Source organism: Macrobrachium rosenbergii, chromosome 8, assembly GCF_040412425.1.
Source record: "Macrobrachium rosenbergii isolate ZJJX-2024 chromosome 8, ASM4041242v1, whole genome shotgun sequence".
Lineage (NCBI taxonomy): Eukaryota > Metazoa > Arthropoda > Malacostraca > Decapoda > Palaemonidae > Macrobrachium > Macrobrachium rosenbergii.
In genome coordinates, this window is record NC_089748.1 from 68,711,650 (window position 1) to 68,739,149 (window position 27,500).

The following is a 27,500-nucleotide window of genomic DNA, read 5'->3' on the forward strand; positions in this document are numbered from 1 at the left end:
CATATATATATGTACATATACATATATTATATATTCATGCACACATACAGTATATATATATATATCATATACATATATATATATATATGAGTATATATATATATATATATATATATATATATATATATATATATATATATATATATATATATATATATATATATAATGGTTCTGTGGAAGCCACCCTAAAAAGCATATTGAAAATCGGAATCTGTAGATGACATAATCTCATTAAATAATGGGGGGGGCAGATTTACAAGAAATTTATATTTGCCTCGTTTATAACCCTAAAGATGGCCAGGGGCGCATCGATTATTTTGGACTTCCTCTTCCTTCCTCCCTGTCTCAGGCAAGAGGGATTGGTAGGTGGAGCAGGCAGCCTCTCTCTCTCTCTCTCTCTCTCTCTCTCTCTTTCTCTCCTCTTACGGCGCAACCGCTATCACGCAGCGATGGTCAACCTTCACCAAGTATAGCACCACAAACCCAATACTCCCTCCCCAACGTAAAATGGATTAAGTGAATTAACTAGACAGGTTTTCTCCCTCCCCTCCCTCTCTCTCTCTCTCTCTCTCTCTCTCTCTCTCTCTCTCTCTCTCTCTTGTTATGAAATGCTTCTGGAGTTCAGAGGGAAATAGTCGAATTCTGAGAAATGCACCTACGAAAGTTTAAATTTGATAAAATGGGGCTCAACTATTATGACTGGAAATGAGAACTCTATTTATTCTTCTATTTTTCTCAGTTTGTTTTCAAACGTTGTCTATTACTTTTATCTCGCATTATTGCTTTTAGTCCAATCAGTGAATTTCATACCCACATTCGTATTAGATTGTGCTCTCTCGTCCATCCCTCGCGATTTCATACCGTTGCGAACGTAATGTGTAGAATGCAGAATTTCCGGACATTTTAAAGAAGTCCGATGCATTCCTGGAACACTCCATTTCCGGAGATAGACAACTCTGAGCGAATCCTTTGTTCATTCATGCAAAATTTTCATCAAGTGAGGCGTTATTAGGCAGTGATAAAGATCAAAGTGTTTTGTATCTCTTGCTACTTCTGTTTTCTCTTTACTTTTTCTCCTACCAATAAAATTTCTTTTCCCTGGAAAGCTTGCCAGTAGAATTAAATGTATTTGTCTTGTACGTATTGAGATTAACAATGACAGCACTGCATCTGAAGCAAATTTCAATTGCAGAAAGATATTTCCGGGCAAAAAGATTTTTTCCTACTTATATAAATCAATCATTCGTCAGAATCAAACCAACTGAACTCAAGAAATTTCCTAAAATTGGAGGGGCTTAACTGAGAAAAAATGCGAGGAAGCCCAAAAGTCTTGAGAGATAAGTAGACCGGGAAGACTTTGCTCTGATAAGAACATGGAAGTTTATGGAAAAAGACTTTGGACTCTCAGGCCAACGTTTTCAATGCGAAGGCACGTCAGAATGTCTAACTTTTTTGCTCGGGAAACGAAAATCATGTTAAGGATTATTATTCTTGGCCATAACTTTCTCGTTTGAGGGCAGTGAGAATATCTTCTTGCATATATATATATATATATATATATATATATATATATATATATATATATATATATATATATATATATATATATATATGAAGATAAAAAGGCCCATAAAACACTATTTGAAAGCTGCAACCATATATTTCGGGCACTTCCTCCTATGCCCGAAATATATGGTTGCAACGTTCAAATAGTGTTTTATGGGCCTTTTTATCTTCATATTATACTGTAGTATTACAGTAAAAGACATTCATATATATATATATATATATATATATATATATATATATATATATATATATATATATATATATATATATATTACACAAACACACACACACATACATACATACATATATATAAAGATATATATATATATATATATATATATATATATATATATATATATATATATATATATATATATATATATATTATATTAAAAGCATTTCTAGCCTGCATGAAAATAATACTGTAAACACTCGCGTGTGCTGTTCAAGGGAAAATGCGAGGAAAACTTGATCCTAGCTTTACTCCTTCTTTCATGGAAGCTTTCGTAGTCATGTTTGATTTATGGAAAAATATATAATTTGCAGCTTCAGATTCACCGTTCAACCCATCATTCAAAGCCTACATTAGCCAGAAGATGCTTCAGCTAGTGATAGAGTCAGTAGTTGTTGAAAATTCTTTCACGAACTACAAAATGTACTGTGTACTAGTATATTTATCTATCACAAATTGAGTTGGGAAAATTCATCCTAATTATGGGTATATTCCTAATCACATTCAACGCATCCTGTCGACTAACAGCGGAAGAAGGGAATACAAGGAGGATGAAACATTATAAACACCCTTTTTCTGAGAGGAGGCCACGTGACTCAAAAAAAAAAAAAACACTTAGTCTGTCAATAGTCTCATAATTTTGTATCAACTTTAAACACAGAACAATTCATTACCGTGTAAAAATGCCCTGTGAGCACGCTGTTGAGAGGGAAGAATGCCAGAGCAGTCTTCCTCTAACCCCAAAATATACATCACGATTTTGTTAAGGTCTTAGACCGCAGAGTTTTCAGACGTGCATAGAACGTACCCTTTCAACAAGCAGCTGAGGGGAAGGCATCGGAGGAAAGAGAAGCAACCCTCTTTATGTCCGGAAGTCGCGTCGGAGGAGAGTTCGTTGACCGAGGCTTGGAATCTAATAGCATTTGAATTCACAATTAAAGGGATTCTAGATGCGATAACCCAAAACAAATGCTAACGGTTTTCTTGGGATGGTTCCGTTCCTTCCATTCTTACCCGTCATCTGTTTCAGACGTCACCTTTTGTTGAACTTTGTAGTTGTGGAAAGGGTTAGGCCTAATGCTATATGTGAAATATAGATCTCTCTCTCTCTCTCTCTCTCTCTCTCTCTCTCTCTCGTTAGATTCTGAACAATTGCACTAAGTGAAAAGAGCCGGGGACATGAATTTCCCCACCACCGGAACTCAAGGGTAAAAATATATCCCTCTATATTTTGGCAACAATTCTTAACGGTAAGACTTTTATAATATCATTATTCATAATGCGCTCCTATTTTTATGAAGCAAGACATAAAGATTATCAGCTTCCAAAAGAAACTCCCTCAACAGCATGCAGATACGTGTAAAGAGCAAAACAACCTAGAAATGAGGAATGAAAAGTTTCGTAAAATACAATTGAAAACAACACGAAAAGAAAAAGAGCTGAGGTTTATTGTTTACCTTACGAGGTATATAAAAAAATGTAATAAATAAACTCGAGAAATATGGAAAAAAATCTCATCTGTGCCATACTGCCATCACCGGACGTCATCGAAATATAATTAAGTTTAACACGGAAGGATTATTTTTGGTTTAGTAATTGAAAGGAATAGAGTCTGTGGTCTAGAATCTGCTGGTGATCAGAGATGCGGGATACGGATCTTCATTGAAAATGCTAAATGATGTTAAAAATGAAAATTAGATAGCCTAGTCTCCCACAACCCCACTGCTCTCTCTCTCTCTCTCTCTCTCTCTCTCTCTCTCTCTCTCTCTCTCTCTCTCTCTCTCTCGCCATTGTCGCATTAGGTCCTTGAACATCGGTTGGGCAGGACATGTGGCTAGCAACCTCATCCGTGCTTCATAAAACAATGACAGCACCTCATCTGAAGCAAATTTCTATTGTAGAAATGAATTTGCTGGTAAAAAGCTTTTTTGCCAGCAATGCGGTGAACCCCTGCCCATACTGAGCCACTCACCTCTTTTGCACGTCTGTCACTTCCATGATGTTGAGGCTTCCCAATTCAGCACTGCCTCCACTTAATCTATCCAGCACTTTCTCTTTCTCCCTCTCCATCCTCCTTCCGACACTTCATAATTATAATTTACATATTTCATCATTTCATTCATTTTTGCGTCACGAACAGTTTGTCTTAACAGATTTATTGTTCACTCCTAACAGCTGCCATTAACATTGGGCTTCTTTTCTGAGCCTTTAAAGGGAACTTGCTAACTCTAACTTCCCTACTTCACCTGTGCTATGATTCACCTCTTTTGTGTTCCCACATTTACCCTTCTTATCTAACTCAAGCACCTCTACATATTAGTAATAATAATCTTTCCACCATTCATGTTAACATCCAAAGTATCATCTTCTCGTCTTATATTTAGTCATAAATTTTCTCTCACTAATAGTTAATTAAACTTTCTCTTACAAAGGGTTTCAAAATCTTTCACAAGTCACTGCGGCTTCTCTTCACTATTACCAAAAATGACACCGCATAATCTGCAAACATTCTCCGCTCCATATTCCATTTACGACCCCTTGTCTTATCTCACACTTCTGCACCTGCACAATATGAAAATTCTCTGACTATTACCATCCCTCATTCCACAAAAATATCAAACAACTGTGGGGATATAATTCTTCTTTGGCTGATAATCACTGTGACAGGAAATCTCACCTGCTTATTTTCTACAGCGTACATCCTTTCAGTCCTCCACGTTGCAATCTCTGCCTGTTATATTTTTAGCTTTTTCTCTCGGCACGCGCATGCCGGATACGGAGGTCCCCTTTATTCCCAGGCTTTTCCCAGGATTGTTTATTATTTACCTAGTCCTTATATTCTCTTTGTTATTGAAGCCCATGCTGTTCTTCCCCTATGAACACTTTTAGATTTGTGATCATTTAATCAGCCATTCGATATATATATATATATATATATATATATATATATATATATATATATATATATATATATATATATATATATATATATATATATACATATTTATATATATATAGATATATACGTATATTAGGGGAAAGATAGAGAGACGAAAATCTGAAGAATTCACACACAGAAATATCCCAAATTACGTACACAGGTACGTACGAGAGAGCTACTAAGATGGTATATGCACACAGGAACCCAATTAACTCGATTGTTAGTCCAGCACTCGACGCCTACAATTGTTCATGATTTTTTCAGACGGTTTCATTTTCATTTACTTTTTATTATTCCTACGTTTTTTTTTGCGAGGTATCCGATTCTAAAATATATTAAACTTGATAGTTTCTAATACGTGTTTTGGTTTGCTTAGTTCAGGAGAGGGTTTAAAAGGTCGATAACATTAGAAATATTCTCATAGTCTTCTAGTTTCCGTCTATCTAAACAGAGTTAGGCTTCCTGCCCACGAGCTGGACATTTAATACAAATGGACACTGCATCATGCTCTAGAACACAACTTTTGATAAGGTGTGAGCTCTCTAGAATCGATCCAACTCTCTCTCTCTCTCTCTCTCTCTCTCTCTCTCTCTCTCTCTCTCTCTCTCTCTCTCTCTCATGTGTATCGTCCTTCTTTCCCACTTTTACTCGCATGATTTTTGTTCTTATATTTAGAAATAGAAAAAATTCTATAAAACAAATCTAAATGACCTTTAATGCACATAAGTGTCATAGGTAACAACTTGAAGAAAAACCACCATAGTGATTTATATGTTTATTACAAAAAGAACAATTTCATTGTGTGAAGGACTATTGTATGAGAAGTAATAGCTTTCTCCTATACCAATTGTAACAGTCATGGACAAACATAAAGGTATGCACACAAACTTAAGACCTTAAGTCAAAAAGAGTCCAAGTGGGTTGTGAGTTTTAGTTTTCTGTAATAGAAAACTATTGAGAGGGCTATTTGTCTATCCGTCCGCGCTTTTGCTGTCCACCCTCAGATCTTAAAAACTACTGAGGCTAGAGGGCTGCAAATTGGTATGTTGATCGTCCACCCTCCAATCATCAAACATATCAAATTGCAGCCCTCTAGCCTCAGCAGTTTTAATTTTATTTAAGGTTAAATTTAGCCATGATCATGCGTCTGGCACCGCTATAGGTTCCAACAACACATGCCCACCAGGCTGCTGCTGAGTTTCGTGGGCCGTGGCTGAGAGTTTCATGCAGTATTATACGCTGTACAGAAAACTCGATTTAACTGAAGAAACTTTGGCGCATATTTTACTTGTTATTTTTTTTATTTTATAAAATTGAAGTTTTTCTGATTCAAGGGCTGAAGTTAGAGCAAAGGAAGGAAACATTTTTCAGTTCTGATCTGATAGTTCACATAACCTGAATATCAAATTTAGAAAGAAATCGCAACATTGCCAGTGACTGTCCTTATACAAGACAATCTACTAAAAAGTCGCACTAAACTGTCTTTGGCGAAAGGTTGAACTTTGAGAACTTTCTATTAGACGGGAACAACTAATCATTAATGAACATTTTTTTGGTTGAGTACAGATACTATTTTAGGTAATTTCAAACCTTTCATGTGTCCATAGCGGGTTAGATATAACAGATGATTTTGTTCATCCTAAACTTATCTTATCCTATTCTGTCAGTACATTTCATCATTGTGAAGAGTATTTGATAATTACAGTTTAACGGAAGAATGGGATAATTTTGGAAAATAAAAATTTTTATTCAAGTTCATAATCATATACTCAAGTTTTTTGTTATTTACGAGGAAGCAATAATGTATTCATGAGCAGCAACTCTCTCGACTGTTATCGACTTTCATATTGGACATTGAGACTAATCGCCTGCTTCTTTATTCCAGACAGAGTCCAGCCCATCGCATCCCTCAGCCCTGCGGGTACCAATGTCCCAGCGGTCTACGCTCTCCAGCCTTCTTTCGCCTTCTTTTCTATCTCCCTCTTTGTCTTCTCCTCAACAAGCGCTTGTCTTACTAATGTCCCAGAGTACACTCTACGTCCTCTTAGCCAGTGCTCGGCCCTAATTGCATAAGGGACATGCAACCTGGAACGAATCTCCGTCTCTCAGCATCAGTGCTGCGCTCTGTTGGGATTTCGGCATTTTGACATTCTTCCCGCCAGAAACGCTTCTGCCTCTTCCGTCATCTTCGTAATGGTACCTGTGCTAATACTTCAGCCACCTACAACTACCTGTGGTACTTAACCCCCCTTCTCTCTCTCTCTCTCTCTCTCTCTCTCTCTCTCTCTCTCTCTCTCTCCCTGGAAATCCTTCAACCATCGTCGAAGTCTGTTTTCGCTGCTTGAGCCAGGCAGCTTCGTCGACGTCTTGAAAATGGTCGTGTCATCACCAGTCTTGAAGTTTTTCTCCCATGAAATTTGACAAGAAATCAGGTCAAAAATTTTGGAATGTCTTTTTAAAAATCGCCGATGATATTGTTAACAACTAGCCTGATATCAGTTTTAAATTTTACTTAGATCATGGGTTTCAATTGACAACAAAAGATGGTAAAATAAGCCTGCACATTTTCAAGATATTCTCCATGAAAATGCAGAAACGCTGCTAAGAGCATAAAAGTTAATGGTCAATGGCACCTAATTAAAAATTGGAACTATCTACCAAGTATCAGCTTACATGTTCATTTCGGCATTAAGGCAAATCAGTCTATTTCCCCTGACCACGAGATAACCGCCGTTTCGTCTTCTCCCAATAGAGTTATAATGCCTTATACTTTTACCCAATACACCTCAAAGGACCCAGCATCTTGCTCTATTTTTACACGCTCTATAATGATCTCCGCTTTAAGGAGACTATTATGATACCTTCCAGTGTTCATGGTTTAATGAGCAAAAATAGACGGCACCAAAGCCTGTCATAGCAAGTCGACGAGGGTAATGAAAAAGGAGAAACGATGTAAACGAAAGTAAGGACGTCGATGGTAACGTAAAAGAAAAATTTATGAAACTGAGGACATTCTCCAGCATTTTTTCCCCTGCCTGGCTTATTATCCCCTCGTCTTTTCTCTCCACTGTTCCAAGACACTCACCTCGATGCTTCTTACTTGCTTGGCTGTCTCTCCTTTTCTCTTTTTCATTTTCCCACTTTCCCAGAGCACTTCAATGTTGTCGCCGAGTTTTGAGCGCTCTCCGACTTCGCAAACAATGAACCCTAATTGTTCTATCTTGTTTCCTTCTCCGCTTCATTGAATACACACTCTCGCTCTCTTTCTCTGTCCTTTGCTTCTCTCTCTCTCTCTCTCTCTCTCTCTGGCAGTGATGGGTCTTTCTGTGTATACAGATAGGTTCATTTTCTGCACTGATAACCAAGTGTCTAATGTGTGACAGACCGTTATACTGACATTAAAACTGCGCCAGAGTTCTGCAATAGAGGTTTAGCAGAGGAATTGTCTATATGTATTTCTCAAACTTCAGATATCCTTCCATTTTCTTATTACATTCTTCTTATTCACCATCTTCTTCTCCCGTTATCTGTTAACTTTCATCTTCTTCTTCACTCGAAGATGGAGGAAGTTTAGGCAGTTAGGAAGAATGTCGGTGCCTTCCCAAAATGGCGCTTCTTCCAGTCTTTCTCATCTCCATATTATGACTCCTTCAGTGTAGAATGTAACGTGTAACTTTTTTGAACTCTTCGCCTTGGAATAGACGTTTCCATTCCGGGGGAGCCCTTCAGGCCGAAACCTGTTTCTACTACTTCTCTCTTTTTATAGTTCTACGAAATGGCACCATTGAATTAATCTGCATTGGCTGTTGCATTATAGGCTTTTTCGTATTGGTGGATGATCCATAATAAACGACAGAAGATGAGAGTCAATTACTGGTACAAGGCATAGCTAGAACTGATTTAGTCTTACATGCTGGTGATTTATTGGGAAAAAATGTACAAGGAATGCTATTGCTGACTTGATTAGAAAACTGAGAGTTAAAAGAGAGTAAGAGTCAAGTTTTTGGTCGAGATGTACAAGAGAAACTTTGTAGTCAGTTTGCTGGTCCTGACTGAAGTAAATCAACCGATGTAGTGTTTTTTGGCTTTTCCAAATCTTCAATGTTTTAAGACCAACTCAAATGGCAGTTCATAGGTCAGACGTCAGATCAGAGTAAATGTCAGTATGAAGTTCTAAGACTTAGAATGATCAAAGGAAGGAAGGAAGGAAATGATAGCAAATCCAAGGTGAATAATTGCCAGTTCTCGAGACACTCCAGCAATTTGGCAATTAACCACTAGAGAATTTTCATTGCAAATCATAGAGGCTACTTTTAACCCTAATAGTACGATACCATATGATTTGTAAGTTAGTCATTCCTTTTTCTAAAACATGATCCAATAATCATTACTGATAAAGGCCAGTTAATATTCTCATAAATTGTAAATGATACCTACACCTTGTTGTCACCACGTGGACATCTGTATACCATTTGCGTGTGCATCCTGTTAGTCGCAAGATAAGCTTAGTCCATTCTGTTAACTGCTATATGTCATGTGGTAATATTTGTGAGGCCATACATGTATGTTATTACTCTATTTCAATAATGTATTTGAGCCGGAGCATTGAAAAAATAAAAAAAATATTTATCATGTACTGACTCATCATGATAGGAGTGTATAAATTTCTCTCTGTGTATAAGTGTGAGTAATGCTGGTTTGATCAGTTAATATCTTACAGAATCAGCAAACTTTGGTGATATCTGTTGTGGCTGGCTACCTAGACTACTGACTAGGTCAAATTTCTAAGGATAATAACAGAATTTGGGATGTTTATGCAGAGCGCCATAAGGGGTTGGGTTTCTTATGGAGAAGCGAAGACGGCATCTGGAGTCGAGAGGGTGAATTCAAGTCGTGTGGACTACTTCGCCAAAAAGAGCTCGAAGTAGTGAGTCTGGAACTCTCACTGGTAAGAACAGATCTTGAAACTTTTAAGGTCTTTAGACCATGCTAAGGGGAGACCAAAGTTTGGCGGTTCCGTGATATTCCTAAAAACAAAAATAAACAAAAAAATGTCACAGTGACCCCTCACGACACTGTTGCCTTATGGAATAGTGGAATGGTTAACTTTGCTAAAAAAATTTTCCACATTAGCTTACAGTAGATGTTTAACTGTTTAGAATGTGAGCTGAGACCAGTTAGTCCATCATCCTTAACTCTCCCCCTTTTTTGGGAATGTTTGTAGAAAACCCTCTTTTCAAAAGTGAAAAAAAAGTTAACCAACAGTACTTATCCCAAGTTCGTTTTAGTGTGTATAAGATAAGTGAGGCCCATACCCTCCTTCCCACGTGCCCCAAGTACCTAATCCCAATCTGGCTGGTCACTTCCCATATTCACATACTGAGCCCAAACTAAGTTTAGGTGGTAATTGTTAGTTCTAGAATGATGACATGAAATACTTCACAATAATGATAACAGTAATGACAACCCCCCATCGAAAGCCTTAACACGCCTTGCAGTTGAGGAGGAACCAACCGTAATTCCCTTTTACCAAAGAATAATGAGAATCATGGTAGATGAAATCAAAGACATAATAAGCTCCGATCATCATTAGATGTTGCTAGGTGGATGTGAACCTATCGGTGTTCAGCTTGGCGGTATTTGTTTTGAGTATTTGCGGTCTCTATGATTCAAGTGTTTCTGTTCGTGGCTGCTTAGAATAACCAACATCACCCTGAAAGGAATAACTATTGGTGTTGCTCTCTTCATCATGTCTGGGATTGACGTCACGAAATATCATTGACTAATGATAATAAGAGTGATCATCCTAAAGGCAATCAACACATAAAAAAAAGCCAGTCATAACATCACGTAGCCTTTCAACCTAGTGTGTCACGTCTGATGAAGATTTATTATTCAGATTATTTATTTCAATGTAAATACATTAAAAATTTGATTTAAGATTGAAAGAAGATTTGCGATTGAAAGAAGTTCATGCCACCATCAGCAGCTTTGTAGAGTCTAGGCCTATAACAGAACCGGTGGCACTGCATCCGCCAGCTTGACGTAAGAAAGACCGGACGACGACCATAGAGGGCGCATCTGGAGCCTCTTCCACACCACAACCCTTGGTTTCCATCCTACTCTCGCTGCTCGGTGGTGACGGCAACCAAACCCACAACAACACCTGTAGAGGACTGAGGAATGACAATATTATATTTTTGCTATTTTCTCATCTTTCTAGAGTAAATAAAGAGGTATTTTACACACTACATTTTGTCCTTTCTAATTTTTGGAAGATATTTTTTGAAGCTAAACTAGTAGTGTGGGAGGTGATATGTACTGCTTGATTAGTGTCTTGTAATGTGGGACTTACTGACAACAGGATTTTCTTCAGTGTTTAAGAAAACTAAAGTCATAGCAAACTCGTACATTATGCGTTGCAACTTTTGGTACGATGAAAATCCTGCAAGTTAACTCTATCGCTTTTGTAACTCACGTAGACTCATAGGTAGTAGAGCGATGATTGGCATGGCAACACACTTCAAACAGCTATGAATTGTCTCTTCATTAGAAATGTAATGAATAAAAATACCCGAGAGCTTATTTCTTCCCCAGAACACATTGGCGTTAGTATATATCCGTAAAGTTCAAAACGAGCGCAGTCATCCTGCGAGGCACAAATACGTTCCCAACGAAGTCTGCGTAACGTAACTAGAGAAGAGAGCAGCTTGAACAAACCCCGCCCCTTTTGTACTGAAACTTATTTTGCGAAAGAAATATGTCTCGGCTTTGCTGTGTATAAAGAAAATAAAGGCGGTAGATATTTAGTGTTTTGCATTCGTAGCCTCTAGTTGATATCAGTCGTGCGTTGTAGACAAGCAACAGCAAGAAGCTTCTAGAAGATTCTGGCGTCAGCAGCAGCAGCAGCAGCAACGTTTTTAACGAGTCTAATCCTCAGAGCCTTAGATTCTTCTTCTACACTTGGTGTTTAATAAAAGAGAATCAGCACGTAAATGCTTTGCTGGCTATCACTGAACAGGATAAATCATCTTCCATATCAGTGCCTCACCATCTCTCGTTTTTATAGTTTGATGTTTGGCAAAATTTCACCAAGAAACCCAATTCACCTTAGGAATATAGGTGCAGTCTATATTCATCAAACATAGTTTGAAATTTAGAGGTTTATCAGGGCAAAAGAGGAACATTCTGGACAATCTATTTTTTCTATTTACATGGATTTCGGGTACAAGATTTATTTTCTGAAGGTATATAAAGTCTTCTGAGTAACACAAACAGCATGTGATGTATATTTTCAGCAGTGCTGTAAATGGGTAAGCAAATATATATTTCAGTCTTTTCATAAAGATGTGTTTTATGGTGTCATATACAATACATATATACAGGTACTTATATATAAATATATACATACATATTCAGTCAGTTATTTAGATGTTGAGGAGACTGCCAATTAATCAAAATCTAATTGCATATTGAGTGTAATGAATAAAAATTGTATTACACGCGTTTTTTTTATATCCTTTCCTCTCCTGTGCTTTTGTGGGATTTCTGTTTTAAGCTATTTGTGAAGAAAAAGCAAGAGAGATGCATTTTCAAATGTGAGAGTGAATTCTCTCAGTAGGAGTTAATAATCTTATTAAAGAGAGAAATTTGTAAAAGTTCTTATTTTATCGCTCTCACGCCATAGCATGAGTTTGGCAAAGGTGATGAAACAATAATTCAAAGGGATTATATGCTAATGAATGAATACGTTGATATTAAAAAATGTGGCGTCTGAACGAAACGATGTTAAATGTTGGATGACATACAGACGCTGAGATAATGGTAAATCTATATGTCACCTAAAATATATGAATTATGAAGAAATGAATCTGGGTGTGAGCTGAAGACAAAATACTAAAAAGGCCATTTTGAATGCATTTAGTCCCTGCACGTTTTGATAGCAGCAATAATGAAAAATATGCTTCCTTAATTTTCTGGATAGAAAAACAGACGAAAAAGTTGACAAACTAACTTCTTCCCAGTTGCTCCGTTGTTGAAGAACTAGCGGTCTTTGTTGGTTCTGAAGAGTCCAGAGGTCTACACTAGGCTTCCTATTCCTTTTCACATCTCAACCAGGGGGAAATTCCCCCCTAGGTGGGAATTTCAGTTTCAGGGGGGAATTGTGACCACAGATTGGCAGGATCAAACTGGCTCTAGGACCGCACAAAACGCAGTGTGCATCGGTCCGCATTACTGAGAGGTCACGCTGGGCTCTCTTTCCGCTAGCCTGTGTGTCTGTGTTAGTATTTTGTTGCATATTATTTGAAACACCTTCTGAGGCAGACAATTTTGGAAGGGGCGGGGAGGGATGACATTCTGACATATGATGAAAGGGCGCATGGGCCAGAAAAGGTTGAGAACTGGAAGTTCAGTGACTTAAAGTGATTTAGGCTTCAAAAGAATACATATCATAAACAAAATTTTTTATTTTTAAATATCAAGTTTTTAAGAAATATTAATGGGTTATTGGAAACCTTTCAAATAAACACAAAAGTATTTACGACCAGAGACAATGTCAAAATAGGGAGGACTATTGCGTCCATTCGCGTCAACGACGTATCTCTTCCCATGGACCCATCCTTCGCTTTCTGACCTCAAGAGAGAAGAAGAAACAATTTAATGTGCAAAAAAATTACAAAGTACGGCACAACAGGTAACCCGGACGCGGTGTGCGTGTAGGGGAAAGCCCTCTTTAATGAATGGCATTGGCTGTGGTATTGTGCATACCTTTTCCACCCTATTGATTACTAGACAAACGTCATTCATCAGGCTGATATGGTACTCCGGCAGTATCACAAAATACAAATGCTTACAGATAACTATATAGGGGAAATACAATGTATTAAATAGAAATTACTCATTAAAAGATTGCGCTGCAATATTTGTCTTAGATATTACGAAGTATGAGACTCTTATATATACTGTACATTACGAAAATAGTTTGAATTACTGCTATAAGAAATATACATTTTATTAGGTTTCTGTCAAGGAACACAATTGCTACGGAGTAGTATGTGGTATAACTCACGGTAATTAATGTGCAAATAATTACTTAACAACACCTTTTGCTGACTTCTCATAGACTTTTCTAGCTTGTGCTAACGTCCAATTCTTTTCTTTCAGACCATTCGTTTACTTCCATACGTTGCTGTGGCGTTACATTCTTCGTTTTTTAGCCATCCCGTCTTTCATAATCATCATATCACTCCTTTAGTTGTGCTGGCCTATAAACATCTTATGCCTATGTAGGTTGTGCTGGCAAATGACGCGTTTTCTAGTCATCATATTCCTCCTTCCTCATCGGGCACTTTATCCCTTCTCCTGAAACCCGTGAATGTTGGGCTGAAAGGAAGGTATCGAAGAAATCGCCATCTGCAAGTAGGCATAAATCAACTGTTTGATAATAGTTTTCTTCTTGAGAATTAAGACCTCGCAACAAGATATTGCAATTCTTTTCGATTAAAGAGGTTTACATGTATGTGGTATTTCTAATATTTCATCTATCAAAAAGAAAATTACAGCTAAAGTCTTATTCCAGTTATGGCGGCAACGAGTAACCATGTATTGGGAAAAATATCTTTATCCCAAGTAAGGCTATTATAGTCAAACGATAAATAACAGTCACTTCATAAAAGAACTTACAAGTCCTCATCACAAATAATAATAATAATAATAATAATAATAATAATAATAATAATAATAATAATAATAATAATAATAATAATAATAACCCATCTGAATTCTTACTTATCTGACGTAAGGAAAAGACAATAAAGAAGCACCTTTTAATTGCTGTCATCCCAACGGGCAAATCGTAACATTGCGACTGGTGATAAGCATCCTTGAGCCTAATCTCTGGTGTTCCTTGGAGGTGCTCTTTCCACTTCATTAAGCCCCTTTCTTTAGCAGTTCCTGAGTGAGAGGAGGAAGAAGGAAGCTCCCTGGATTACGTGGAAAGTATAAACATCTGAACCATAAGAAGGTGACGAGAGCAAGAAAAGACAGTCTGAAAGAGGAGGCAAACCTCTTTGTAAGTGGTAATTATTAGCTTTTACTTATGGTATGAAAAGGCATACAGCTGAAAATCAGGAGGCAAGAGAGTTGTCTAGTTTATGTCAAAATTGTATACTCAAGGGAAAGGAAATGTTATTTTAAGTTTTCTGGAAAAGAAACTACAGGTATACACCTGACAGGCATGACATTTCAACATTAAAGCAAGCTATTAAGGCGAAGCCATTAGAGTGCCTTAAAAGATTTGCTAACAAGATTTGTAGAACTCCTTGAGCATTAATGAATTCTCATGCCTCCTGATAAGAGGTGAGTTGGGGGGGGGGCAGAGGGAAACTTGGAATCTGAAACATGAAAGAAGAAAAAAGAATAGCCAGGAAAACTGGCGATTGCAGGTTCACCCAACGATTAGATGTGATAGATTTGGCTCGAAAGCTTAACAACAGTATTTCATTGCATAAACTGAAATTAAACAAATTAAACACTATCTCTCAGTAAGAATTATAACGAGAAAAGAGACTCCGCAGTAATATCTCACGATAACATAACAACGACAGTTTTCAATGAAAAGCTTCCCGGTCATCGACAGTGAAAGTTCTTCGATTACATTCATAACGACTCTGTGAAAGCCGATAGATATACTAAAGAGAAAACTACTAATATTTCAGTACTAACCTGGTACCGTAGTGTCCAAGAAGAACCCAAGGAGCCCACCAACGAACATTGGAATTTGCAGAATTATGGTAAGTATTTGGTCCACCATGGGAGACCCGGAATCAATTGCTCCCGGATTATTTTCCAGCCACTATAGGAAAGAAATTGATTGAGGAATCAGTAGAGAAGACATGAGTAGGTAAGTATAACTGATTTACAAATGTGCCCGTGATTGGGTGTACCTAAGGTATAAGCGCATGGATTTTTACTATATGACAAAGAATGCCTTTTTATAATTTTCTCTCATGTAACGATGTGAACGATGAAAACAACTGGACTCCGGAGAATGTCGTCTGTCTTGCTTTTGGGTAAAAGCTGTCATTCATGGAGTAAATAGATAGTATAAAAATTTAATTTTTTCTGTTGGTTTTCCCCCTTTTTCCCCTCCCCTCCTCTGTCACGATGGGAGCCGTCCAATTGCCAGTGCAACATTAAATATATTTTATATTGCAAACGACGTAAAATTTCAGTTTTTCTGCCCGGCCTCTTTTGTAGAAATATGTTAAAAAAAAAGGTCAACTATTTTTGCCTGGTGTCAGTGGAAAAAACCCTTTGTCCCTGGCTTCTCTCCACCTCAGCCCCTTGTACTGACTTCACGAATCAAATTCAACATTACCTTCCTGTTTATGCAGTAACAAACTTTTCTTTCAATTAACACCCTAATTCTTACACATGATAAAGATCTTGGGTAAGACAAATCTAATATCTGTTTCCAACGAAATTTGTCGTCTAAGGTTTTGACAAATGCACAAAGGACACAGGACAAACGCCAAGCTTTCAAGCGTTCTCCCTGCTTTCATCTTTCTTTGAAACTTATATAAACTTCCGTTTTCCAAGAGGCGGAGCCAGCCTATTGTTTCCTTTGACGTGAGAGCCAACTTTTTTCTTTCCCCATCAGTTATTTCTTGTTTCCGTCGAGCCTGGGCTAGAAAAGGTCATCATCAGCTCCAATGGGTCACTGAGAAATTTCATCGGAAGTAGCATTTTGTTTTAGAATACATACACATGATACGGTTTCCCAATAACACCTTACATAGCAATAAAATTTTACGTCACTCTCTATAAATTGAAGAGTTGTAGTTCGTATAAAGATCAGTGTTCGAACATCCTGATACTGCTAATCTGTGGTCTAATTTTTTTCCGTTAAAATCCTAAAATTCATCTCGCGGGGTTGGGTGGGCGTAGGCTGGTAGTGACTCGCTCGTGGTTGAGGACAGTTTCTTTATAATGCAACCTGCATCACTTTCCATTAAAAAACGAGAGAAAAGAATGAGAAAAACGAAACAAAAGGCTGTTCATCGACCAACCTTTGGTACAGCGAGGCCGAGGAAAATAGAGAAACCCAAGACAAAGAGGTTTCTGGACGAATTCAAATCAATGCACCGCAGAGGCGCCATCCCAGAGGCCGCGATCGTGGCGAATGTGACGATTAAGATCCCCGCCAAGACAGGGTCGGGCATGGTCGCAATCCAGGCCCCAATCTTCCCGAAGAGACCCGTCAGAATGAGGAAGACTGCGCTGTACTGGACAACTCGTCTACTTCCAACCTGCCGGAACATGGGAGAGGCTTCGATTTAGTTATTCCAATGGCTTTTATATTACTTGGGATGTATATTTGTTCTTCATTTCTGATAAATTATGGCTTGAGGAAGGATTACCTTTGTGAACTCAATTACGCCAACATTTTGAGAGCAGGATGCAGTGCCGGTGCCAGTGCCAAAGAACCCGGCTAATAAGCACCCCATACCCTCTATTCCAATTCCACGGTTGATTGCATTGGCGGGTGGATTGGAGACCCCTGTGAGGGAAGGAAAAAGAAAAAATACCGGGGAGGGATTAAGGTAAAGCATACTTTATTGAAAAATTGCACTGGGGACCATTTTCCCCACCATATGACGGTAAAATTTGACACTATATCTAAATTTCACTAAAAAAAAACAATTTTCAACTTATCAATCAACTAGAGTTCACTCAAAATCACACATTAAAAATGGAATGACCAAGACTTAATCATGAAACTTGAACAATATCCTCAACGAAATCCTTCTGACCTACAGTAACAAGCTATTCAACGAATGAATCACCTCACCTGCAACTCTGGCGCATGCGTAGTAATTACCGAAGTTCTCGGTGATGGAGGCAATAATTCCGCTCAGTATACCAATGATTCCGGCAGCTGAGGCAGTTGGAAATCCCCACTGACCTAAGGAAACGGAAAAAAAAAGTGATAAATACTGAGAAGGAGGAGAATGAAAAGTATTTAGAGTTCTGTCTCAGTGGCTAGAAAATAAACGCCTTCTCAGATAAGGTGAGTAGACATTTAACCATAAATAAATGGAAAGAAAAATCGTAACTAGAAGAACTTTCTCCATACACAAACATTCGAAAATATGTGTCATTTGTATGGATTGCTCTTAACAGAGGAAGTTATTCGTCCATATGGAAATCTATTAAGGTAACATTTTATGCGCAGAAAGATAAACTATTCAAAGAAGGGTCTTTGAATAATTTTTCACACTGAGGAAAACTATTCGAGAGTTAACATTAACTGAAATAGTTTGACCGGAAATCAGCAAACACATAACCAATGAAACGTAATGATTAGCATAATAAAATATTTCACATTTAAAATAGAGGGTCTGGAAAAAAATTGTTTGTGGATATTAAGAGTAGAGCAATATAGCGATTCCTTGAGTAACCGAATGCCTCACTTATTCCTTGAGAACTTCATCCGTTTAATCAAGATCTTTAGTCTTATATGATCACAAAATAATTGATTAACAAAACAATAATTTTACCTGGGTAAGGGACCCTGAACACCGGTGAATTGCTCAGGAGGGAACTCTTGGCATCTGTGCGTGCTGCAGAGCCCTCTGGTAGAAGATCCGAAGTCGTTAAAATCCAGCAAACAGCCCACGAAATGAACACTGCTAGCATCATCTGAGGTACAAAAAATAATAAAGAAGAAAAAACTAGTTCATTCCTTTACGAGACAAGTCTAATTTTATTTTTCGGTTTCCCGTTTTCGATTTTTTATTTGTTAGCTGTACTCTCCTATATCCAATGTAGACTTGATAATAGCTTCAGGCTAATGGCTGAAACAGCTGTCAGTGCAAGACTGAATAAATAGAGCAGCATTGCAGGAATGTTTGCCTTTTGGTTCAAAACTTCAGCCTTGAGGATAACTGGAAGTACAGGAATTGGGAAGAGTTTCCATAGGATGATAGATGAGAGGTGTACGTGACGGTAATTCAGTAATATCTAAGATGCGTGGATTTCCAGCTATCAAGCTGTTCTTCCTTTTATGAAAAACTTTAGATATAATTAAAACTCCTGGTCGTGTTTGTGTTTCAAGAATCATTTCCAACAAAGATATAATTAACAGAATTCCTCTAAAATTTCGAAATAATATCGCGTACTCATACTCTGAATAGTTTCCTCTCACTTATTGCCTCATTTAAATTTGATCGTAACCTTTGTGCTGGGCATCTACGATACATGTTAAGGCTAAAGTATGCTATTAGCAAAAGGTAAAAAAAAAAAAACTGAAATTGTCCAAAACTACATGAAGAACAACTAACTTTTCAGCACCTACCGGAAAACACATGAAGACCCGGTAACTCGAAACGGTGAAGCCTGTTTTGCGTCTGTAGACTGGGAGAGGAAACTTTACATTTCTCAGGTACTGAGAAAACAGAACTATTAACGCCACAGTCCTACAAAGAAAAAAGGAAAATTAATAAAAGAAAAGGACATGACGGCATTGATTAAAATGGTTAGCCTAGACCTATTATATCTAATGCTCCTTAACACAGTGATCCGGAAACACCATTTTTTAAACCTTTACTATTTTTTATAGCAACTTGAGTGTCAAGCCACGTCCATCACTCGTGTCTATGTAACATCAGTCATGTCGTTACTTTAAACTGTGATGAGCGTCGTCGTGTTCTCATTGTTAACAGAGGCAAGTGATTAACTCCAGATACTCAGGATGTAACAAACTATTGTAACGTAACTACGTTACCCCGGCAGTCTCTAATCACCAGTGACCGAGGGAGGACGTGTTGTGTTATGGCTCCTCGTGTACACCCATTAAACTTGTTTTGGGGTCAGTGCAGCGAGTGAGACAAATAAATTAAGGAAAAGTAAGAGAAAATATTGGTCTAAGGATTTCCACTGAAAGGAACAAATGGCATTTAGCCGTGGAATAACCCTGGCAGCTTTCCCCAAGGTAAGGAGAATGCAATGTAAAGATTGAACTTAGTCTAGAGCTGGTAATTGACATTTGTTGGGCTATTTGTTTTTAATTAATGATCATAGCTGGAATAGTGATCAAGATAATAAGATAAGTAATGATATTAGCAATACTAGGGCTAAGAACAATGACAGCAATCGATTAGCGGCGACACAAATGTGGTGTTGAAAGGCTAGTATTCGTAAGGGGTCCCAAGTGAAAGGCAGTGTTGCCAAATGTATTCAGTAATTGTCTTTTTTCATTGTTATTTTTTTGTGGCCCTTTTATTAATTATCCATTTTGTACTGGTTCAATAACCCTCTTAATAGCGCGTGCCCAAAAATTATGTCACACGCGAGAAGAAAGCTGGTTAGGCCTATAATACGTGGTGCATGCAGCAGGTGGGTTGGGAATGAATCCCGTTTTCTCCTCAGCCATTTAAACTTTTGGCGGGATAATGTGCGGGGTCTTGTCCTACCTATGTTTTATGAAGGCTATGATAAATACGTCAATGTGTAACATCATACGAAAATAATAAGTTCAATGAATAAGCAAAAAATATATTATTTTGCTAATGCAAATGTAGAAGTAGTCGTTATGACAGGGTAACGTACCGCAGGTTACTAACCGCGTTAATCAAATCCGCAACTGGCACGGTTAAATGCATAGTCTAATGATTTCAGTTTTCCCCTTGGTACTAGGAGCAACACCTTATTATTTTTGGAATACTCAGCCGGGAGTTGCTCATATACCGCATTTCATCTTCAGTTAATGCAGTGGTCCAAGTAGTCACACTGATGTACAGTCTGCGCTTTATCGAAACTGACGAACGTTGTGAGTGAGTCGGGCTCATGCCATGACCGACATTTTCCCCTCAGGCGATTGCGCAGTCTTATGTCGGTTATTTGATGAGGCGTATCTGGTAACTGGTGTATCGCAAACGTAAATATAATAACTCTTGTCAGAGTTATTCGATGACGAGAAACTAAGTGGCTGCTAGCATTACTGAGATTGGAGTAGTTCAGTAAATGGCTCCGTCCGAAGGAATGAACTTTTTGATCTAATTAAAATTTTAGTGATTAACCAATCTCTACAGTGCTCCTACTTTCTTTCAAGAATGGCAATCCTGATTTAGTCAATCTTCCAAGATTACTTGCTTCATGTTAGTATTAGTTCACAGACTGACCCGATAGGACTCCGAAGTGGTTGATTTTTACGGACTGCCCGAGAGCAAGAACCGACACTGACATTATAAGACCGGTTGAATCTCGAACGAACAGTTGATGACATTTAACTTTCAGCTCCTGTTTATTCACCTCTTGTTCGGCATTTTATACATGAATTTGGCGTGACTGTAATTTTGGTATTCACTGGAACTGCTCCATTTTAGGGGAAATAGGTTATTAGTTGAAAAATGAGTTATGAAATATATACGAGCGTATGTGAATTGCGTGTGAGTTTTTGAGTGCGCATGTAACCATATGTACACGGCACAAAAACATACAATGTTTACTCACAAGGAAGATATTCCCCAGTGTTTTGCGGCTTGCTGTGCGGTCAGATCAAAGAGAGATAGACCTACTAAAGATGAGGTAGGAACGACAGTTAAAGGAGAAATCCAGGACTGTAACACGGAAATCATTCCTGAAATGAAAAAAAAGGCACCGTATATTAAAGAATACAGCCGATTGTTTCGTAGGTTAATGAAGGTTTTCGTTCGATGGTTGCCAGGTACCCTTGTCTTCATGTTCAATAACAGGTTTCTCATAAAAGACTAAGGAAAAAGTAATAAAAAAAAAAGTGTGTCCCTGTCATAACCAAAACCCTGGCTATTTAGTGATTCACAGAAAATTACGTCATTTAGTACTTTATGAAAGCAAGTGAATTAACTTGTTTTTTCATTAAAAATGCGGCAGTGTTTATTAATTTCGAAAATTTCGAGGAACAAAACGATAAATTGAAGCTCTTGGTAAGTCTTATGCAAAAAACAGTATTGTTGATAAATAAATATAAGGAGAAATACTATAAGATAAAAATTTTGATCAGCTATTAAAATATGTAATTGACTAACATACTAACTTGGAATGTTTGATTTTTTTAAAATTGTAACTTGAACCCGTTTGAGTTTTTGTAAGTATGTTAATAAATACAGACATCCTCTCTCTCTCTCTCTCTCTCTCTCTCTCTTCTCTCTCTCTCTCTCTCTCTCTCTCTTCTCTCTCTCTCTATATATATATATATATTGTATATATATATATATTTATTTATTGTATATGCATATATTAATTGTATATACATAGGCTATATATATTCATTCATACTATATATATATATATATATATATATATATATATATATATATATATATATATATATACACATACATACACACACACACACACACATATATATATATATATATATATATATATATATATATATATATATATATATATATATATATATATATATATATATATATATATAGTAAAAGGAGCCCATAAAAATACCAAAAAGGGTAGAATGCTGTAGCTACAGTATATTTCGGAGACACTGTCTGTCCCTTCAACCAGCAGGGAATGAATGAAGTAAGAGTTACAGAGCAGTGGTATTTATACCAGTGAAAGAGTATTCCAGAAGTCCGCCGCTACGTCACTCCTGTTGACAGCTTCTCTTTAATCTTCTTAACCGTGGGTTAGAGGAAGATTTTATCTATCAGATCTGAATTCCAGGCCCCTTTTGAGAGGTTCATTGTATTTTTTGTTTAATCAGTGTTGATTCTGTCATCTGGCTTTTGAATCGACAATTGCTGCTCTAAATTATATGTGACAAATTCCAGTTTATTTTCTGATTATGATTGTTTATATCAGTGGTTCTTAAACTTTTTTGCCTTGCGCCCCCCCCTCTGCATTATTTATAGATCCAACGCCCCCACACCTGAAATTTTTGACAACTATAAACATAAATATGTTGCATATTTGCTTATTATGAATATATGGATGAATGGTAGATTTTTGTTTCATTGCTGTTAAATTTTTCGTAAGTATGCACTGTAGTATATTTCAGTTCATAAATAAGATTTGAAATGAAAATTGACTTCTATTTTGAATTTTTGGCATGTTTTGAGATAATAATTAGAAAACATATGGAAGCAGTGATAATGTTTTTGGCAATTTTGCAATTAATATCACAAATTAAAAAAAAATAGTAGGCACCATCTGGCAACCCTGCTTGCGCCCCCCCTTGGAAGCTTCTGGCGCCCCCTTAAGGGGCCGCGCCCCCCAGTTTAAGAATCACTGGTTTATATGGTTAAAAATAGCTGAGCTCTCTTGTCCATACCTTACTGAACGTTTATGTTGTATTAGTCTCTTGCAGAGTGATTTACCTGTAAAACTGATGTAGGATTGGTCACAGTCAAGGTAAGGGATTTCGTATACTCCTGTGTCTTTGGGGACTGGCTTTTGTTGGACGTTTATTAGGGATTTGGTTAAGGTATTTAGGGAGGTAAAAACAAAAGGGTTAGAGTTTCCAAGTGGCTGTGTCAATGTCTTAATACTGTCCAGGTGTGGGATTTTGATTTTATTGTTGGGCGCGTCTGGTCATGTTTTGAGGCGGTCGATAGAAAATTATGTTTGCTTTGTGGATCGCTTGCGCAAATATATGGTCAGGGCGTCTTTATGGCCTCGTTTTATTTGATGGATTTCTGTTTTAACAGAAAATGTTTCATATATATATATATATATATATATATATATATCAGTATATGTTTTTTGTTTGCATATTTTAATATATATTATATACACACACACTCTCTCTCTCTCTCTCTCTCTCTCTCTCTCTCTCTCTCTCTCTCTCTCTCTCTCTCTCTCTCTCTCTATATATATCTATCTATATATATATATATATATATATATATATATATATATATATATATATATTTATAATAAATTATATATAATAAATTATATATTATATATATATATATATATATATATATATATATATATATATATATATATATATATATATATATATATATATACATATCCATATCCATATATATACAAATATATATGTACATATATGTATGTAATTTAATAATATGTAATTATATTATATATGTATTTATACATGTATATGTATAAACAGTAAACAAATATATATATACATATACATATATATATGCTTGTAGGTATCTTTTGTTCGTAAATTTTTGAATACGCATTCTCTCTCTCTCTCTCTCTCTCTCTCTCTCTCTCTCTCTCTCTCTCTCTAAGTTCCTCATTGGACGGGTGGTTATCGTTCTCAGCTAGCACTCTGCTGGTCCCGCGTTCGATTCTCCGACCGGCCAATGAAGAATTAGAAGAATTTATTTCTGGTGATAGAAATTAATTTCTCGTTATAATGTGGTTCGGATTCCACAGTAAGCTGTAGGTTCCGTTGCTACGACCAATTGGTTCTTAGCCACGTAAAATAAATCTAATCCTTCGGGGCAGCCCCAGGAGGGCTGTTAATCAGCTCAGTGGTCTGGTTAAACTAAGGTATACTTAACTTTAGCTCTTCTCTCTCTCTCTCTCTCTCTCTCTCTATATATATATATATATATATATATATATATATCTTTATATATATATTTATAAATTATATATCTAGGTATTTATCTTTATATATATATATATATATATATATATATATATATATATATATATATATATATATATATATAGAGAGAGAGAGAGAGAGAGAGAGAGAGAGAGAGAGAGAGATAATGTCTGTATTCATAAATATACGAACAGTAACCTATACCTACATACATATATATATACAAATTATATATATGTATATATGTATTTATATGTATATATACTGCATATAATGAGGGCAGTATAAGGTGGCAAGCGCCACCGCGGCCGAACTGGTTTTTATTGTGAGCGAGCAGCTAAAGTACATACTATCCTGTACACACACTTTTGTCCCCTTATGTTACTGGCAAAAGGTTCGAAAATCCATGCAAAACAAAGGAAATTTCGCCTTAGCGAGTTCTCACTGCTACATCATAAGACTCGTCATAAAAGGAGGCAAAGAACCAGTGGAGGTGCGGGTGGATGTAGGAGGCGTACATACTATAATGATTTTTGCATATGTAATAGGCGAATAAATTTCCTTTAAAATGAGGTATGATTCATAGAAATCGTTTGGCTGGTTTTCTTTTATAAGCGTTTTCATAGTTGGCAAACTTTAAATGCGTTTTTATCATTTTTAAAAATGATTTACATTGCGCCACTTATATATATATATAATATATAATATATATATATATATATATATATATATATATATATATAGAGAGAGAGAGAGAGAGAGAGAGAGAGAGAGAGAGAGAGGAGTGAGTTTGTGTGAGTGTCTGTTGTATTCATAAATATACATACAAATTAAAATTATGTGTGTATATATATATATATATATATATATATATATATATATATATATATATATATATATATATATATATATACACCTGCATATATACAGTATATGTATGTGCATGTATATATATATATTCTATATATACTCATTTTGTATCCTTAAGCTAATCATGCGTACCTGAGACTCCTACTACTATTTGTAAAAGAGAGGCCACAGCAATGGATCCTTGTACATCCCGGATGCGAACTTGCCATGCCTCCTCCCTCTCTGCTTCTGTCATGTTGGCCAAGGGAAGAGCGGAGCAGGGCTCGTAAATGGTTGTCAGGAGAACTATTGTAGGGACCAAGATTGTGAAACATCCCCCTTGGACGATTGGCAGTCTGGGAGGGGATGAAAGAGTATGAATTAACAAACGTTCAAGAACTATTGCTAAGCGTATGCACGTGCATGTTACTTTTACTGCGGTATGGTTTAGTTTATCTGGATTTAAACGCAGACATAAGGGAGATGTTTTCGAAGAGTATGGGGACCGTTACGTTATTAGGTACCTTTTGTTGGTTATAAAATTCTTATCTGTCTTATCTGATTGGGATGGTTGGCCTATTTCTTTTCAGGCGACGTGTGACCCAAAGGGAGTGTTGGGTGATGGGGACCACTGCCATATCAGATATTTTCTTAATGTGACAAGGAAATTGCTGTTTCTCGATTTAGTTACTGCTTCTTTAGGATTATCATCCTACTTCCCCTACTTCCTGCGATTGTCGGTATAAGGTTCATGGCTTCCAATGGTTGTGTATCTCCTTTTATCCTTCTGTCATCTTTATATATTTCATTGGAGCCTGGGTCAGATAAATGCAACTGAATTATCATCTTTAAGGCCTTCGCATAGAATGCAAGAAGTCACCCTTCCTTACGTCATAAAATAAAATATTTTTTTTATTTCTTACGACATAAGATATCCATTTATTCACGTAAATTCTCTTTTGAAACAGGTTTTTTCATTCTAAACGTTCTACTTTTCTTATCATTTAAACATAAGTCTTCCCATTTTCATTTACTATCTTAATTTTTGAAACCTTTAAGCTCCAAAGGTACTTACACACTTATTTACGTTTGATGACGCAATCAACTTTAATTACCTGACACCGAAGTTGGTCTGTAGTAAAGTCACAAGACCTAAGTGAAAGAACACCGTGGATACCAGAGCGCCCCTCGCAGGGTCATCTTCGGCCATACACAGGAAACTCGATATGATGATAGGGATGACAATAGTTCCACCCGCCATGGTCAGGTAATGCTAGTGGGGAGGTAAGAGGCGGTTAAATAGGGTCACATCTCATAAAACTGCAGCATCTTGGAATTTCATCGGCATTTTTAAGTAGCTGAAAGTATATTTTTTTTTATTGATTTTGCCAGGGAATCGAGCCTTTATAGCTGGTTATAACAATATTGTTTTTGTTGAGATATCTGAAATAATTCTATAAAGCAATGGCTGTAAGATATTGCTAACAGTAATGCCAGCAAAGTTTTGCTAAAGTGAAAAAAAAACTGTAGAAAAGCACAAGAATCGAGCACGTTTATGCTTATATGCACCTTTAACTGGAATTAGCGAAAGGAAACCGCTGCACTCCGTTTCCTCACCTGGAATCCGAAGAAAATGGAGAAATACCAGGGTGGTACATCTTCGACCTTGTAGTGGATATCTTCACTCTCGTTTGAATGTAGAGATGGAGCATCATGATCACTTATTTCCCTAAAAAAAAAAATCTTCAAGGTTATGGATGGCCATTATTTTTTACAATCATCACTACGTTTCATTCTAAGCCAGTAAATGGAGATTATTAAGTTTTAGTCAGAGATATTTTTCTTGCTGTAACTTGGTTTCGTGACATTACTTTTTATATGAATTTTGTCCTTTATTTCTGTTGTAACAGTCCTTAAATAACGGTTGTAACTTGTAAAAGAAGTTCAGGAACGAAGAAAGAACATAAGCATTTAAAAAACGTTTCTTAATTGATTGAAGTATATTCATTATGTAAATAATATTTTGCATGGTACAGATTAAAAAAACATTAATTTTTAGTACTGAATTGCTTGATTCAATTATTTTCTTCATTCGTTAATATTTGCCAGATTCTCGTGAATTTGTCTTCTTTCTCTCTCTCAGTTCTTGCTTGCTTCGAGTCTTTGCTGATCTCATTTATATGCTGAAGTTCTTTGTATGAGAGATTTGAACAAGTACCTCGCTGGGCAACGACATTTCACCTATGTGGTCTTGTTTGTGGCCAACTTGTGCAATAACATTTACAAATCGAGACGTATTTCCCCTTTGT

The 27,500-nt window shown here is 36.7% G+C and overlaps 1 protein-coding gene and 1 long non-coding RNA gene across 2 annotated transcripts in view; one reads left to right on the plus strand and one right to left on the minus strand.

Moving 5' to 3' along the window:
- Nucleotides 1-12,244, plus strand: part of LOC136840952 (uncharacterized) — a 112,569-nt gene extending 100,325 nt beyond the window's left edge. Inside the window, exon 3 of the long non-coding RNA XR_010853796.1 lies at nt 6,628-12,244. This is a non-coding gene — a long non-coding RNA (uncharacterized lncRNA). The remainder of the gene's footprint in view (nt 1-6,627) is intronic.
- A 977-nt stretch (nt 12,245-13,221) lies between these two features.
- The window catches only part of LOC136840953 (solute carrier family 23 member 2-like), a 22,008-nt gene continuing 7,729 nt past the window's right edge, over nt 13,222-27,500 (minus strand). Inside the window, exons 3-14 of the mRNA XM_067107936.1 lie at nt 26,809-26,920; nt 26,307-26,464; nt 25,345-25,547; nt 21,258-21,384; nt 19,102-19,222; nt 18,305-18,446; nt 17,596-17,709; nt 17,165-17,304; nt 16,814-17,053; nt 15,468-15,597; nt 14,567-14,696; nt 13,222-14,156 (exon numbers count right to left, since the gene is read on the minus strand). Of these exons, the coding sequence (XP_066964037.1) occupies nt 14,066-14,156; nt 14,567-14,696; nt 15,468-15,597; nt 16,814-17,053; nt 17,165-17,304; nt 17,596-17,709; nt 18,305-18,446; nt 19,102-19,222; nt 21,258-21,384; nt 25,345-25,547; nt 26,307-26,464; nt 26,809-26,920 (1,708 nt within the window). The 3' untranslated portion in view covers nt 13,222-14,065. The remainder of the gene's footprint in view (nt 14,157-14,566; nt 14,697-15,467; nt 15,598-16,813; nt 17,054-17,164; nt 17,305-17,595; nt 17,710-18,304; nt 18,447-19,101; nt 19,223-21,257; nt 21,385-25,344; nt 25,548-26,306; nt 26,465-26,808; nt 26,921-27,500) is intronic.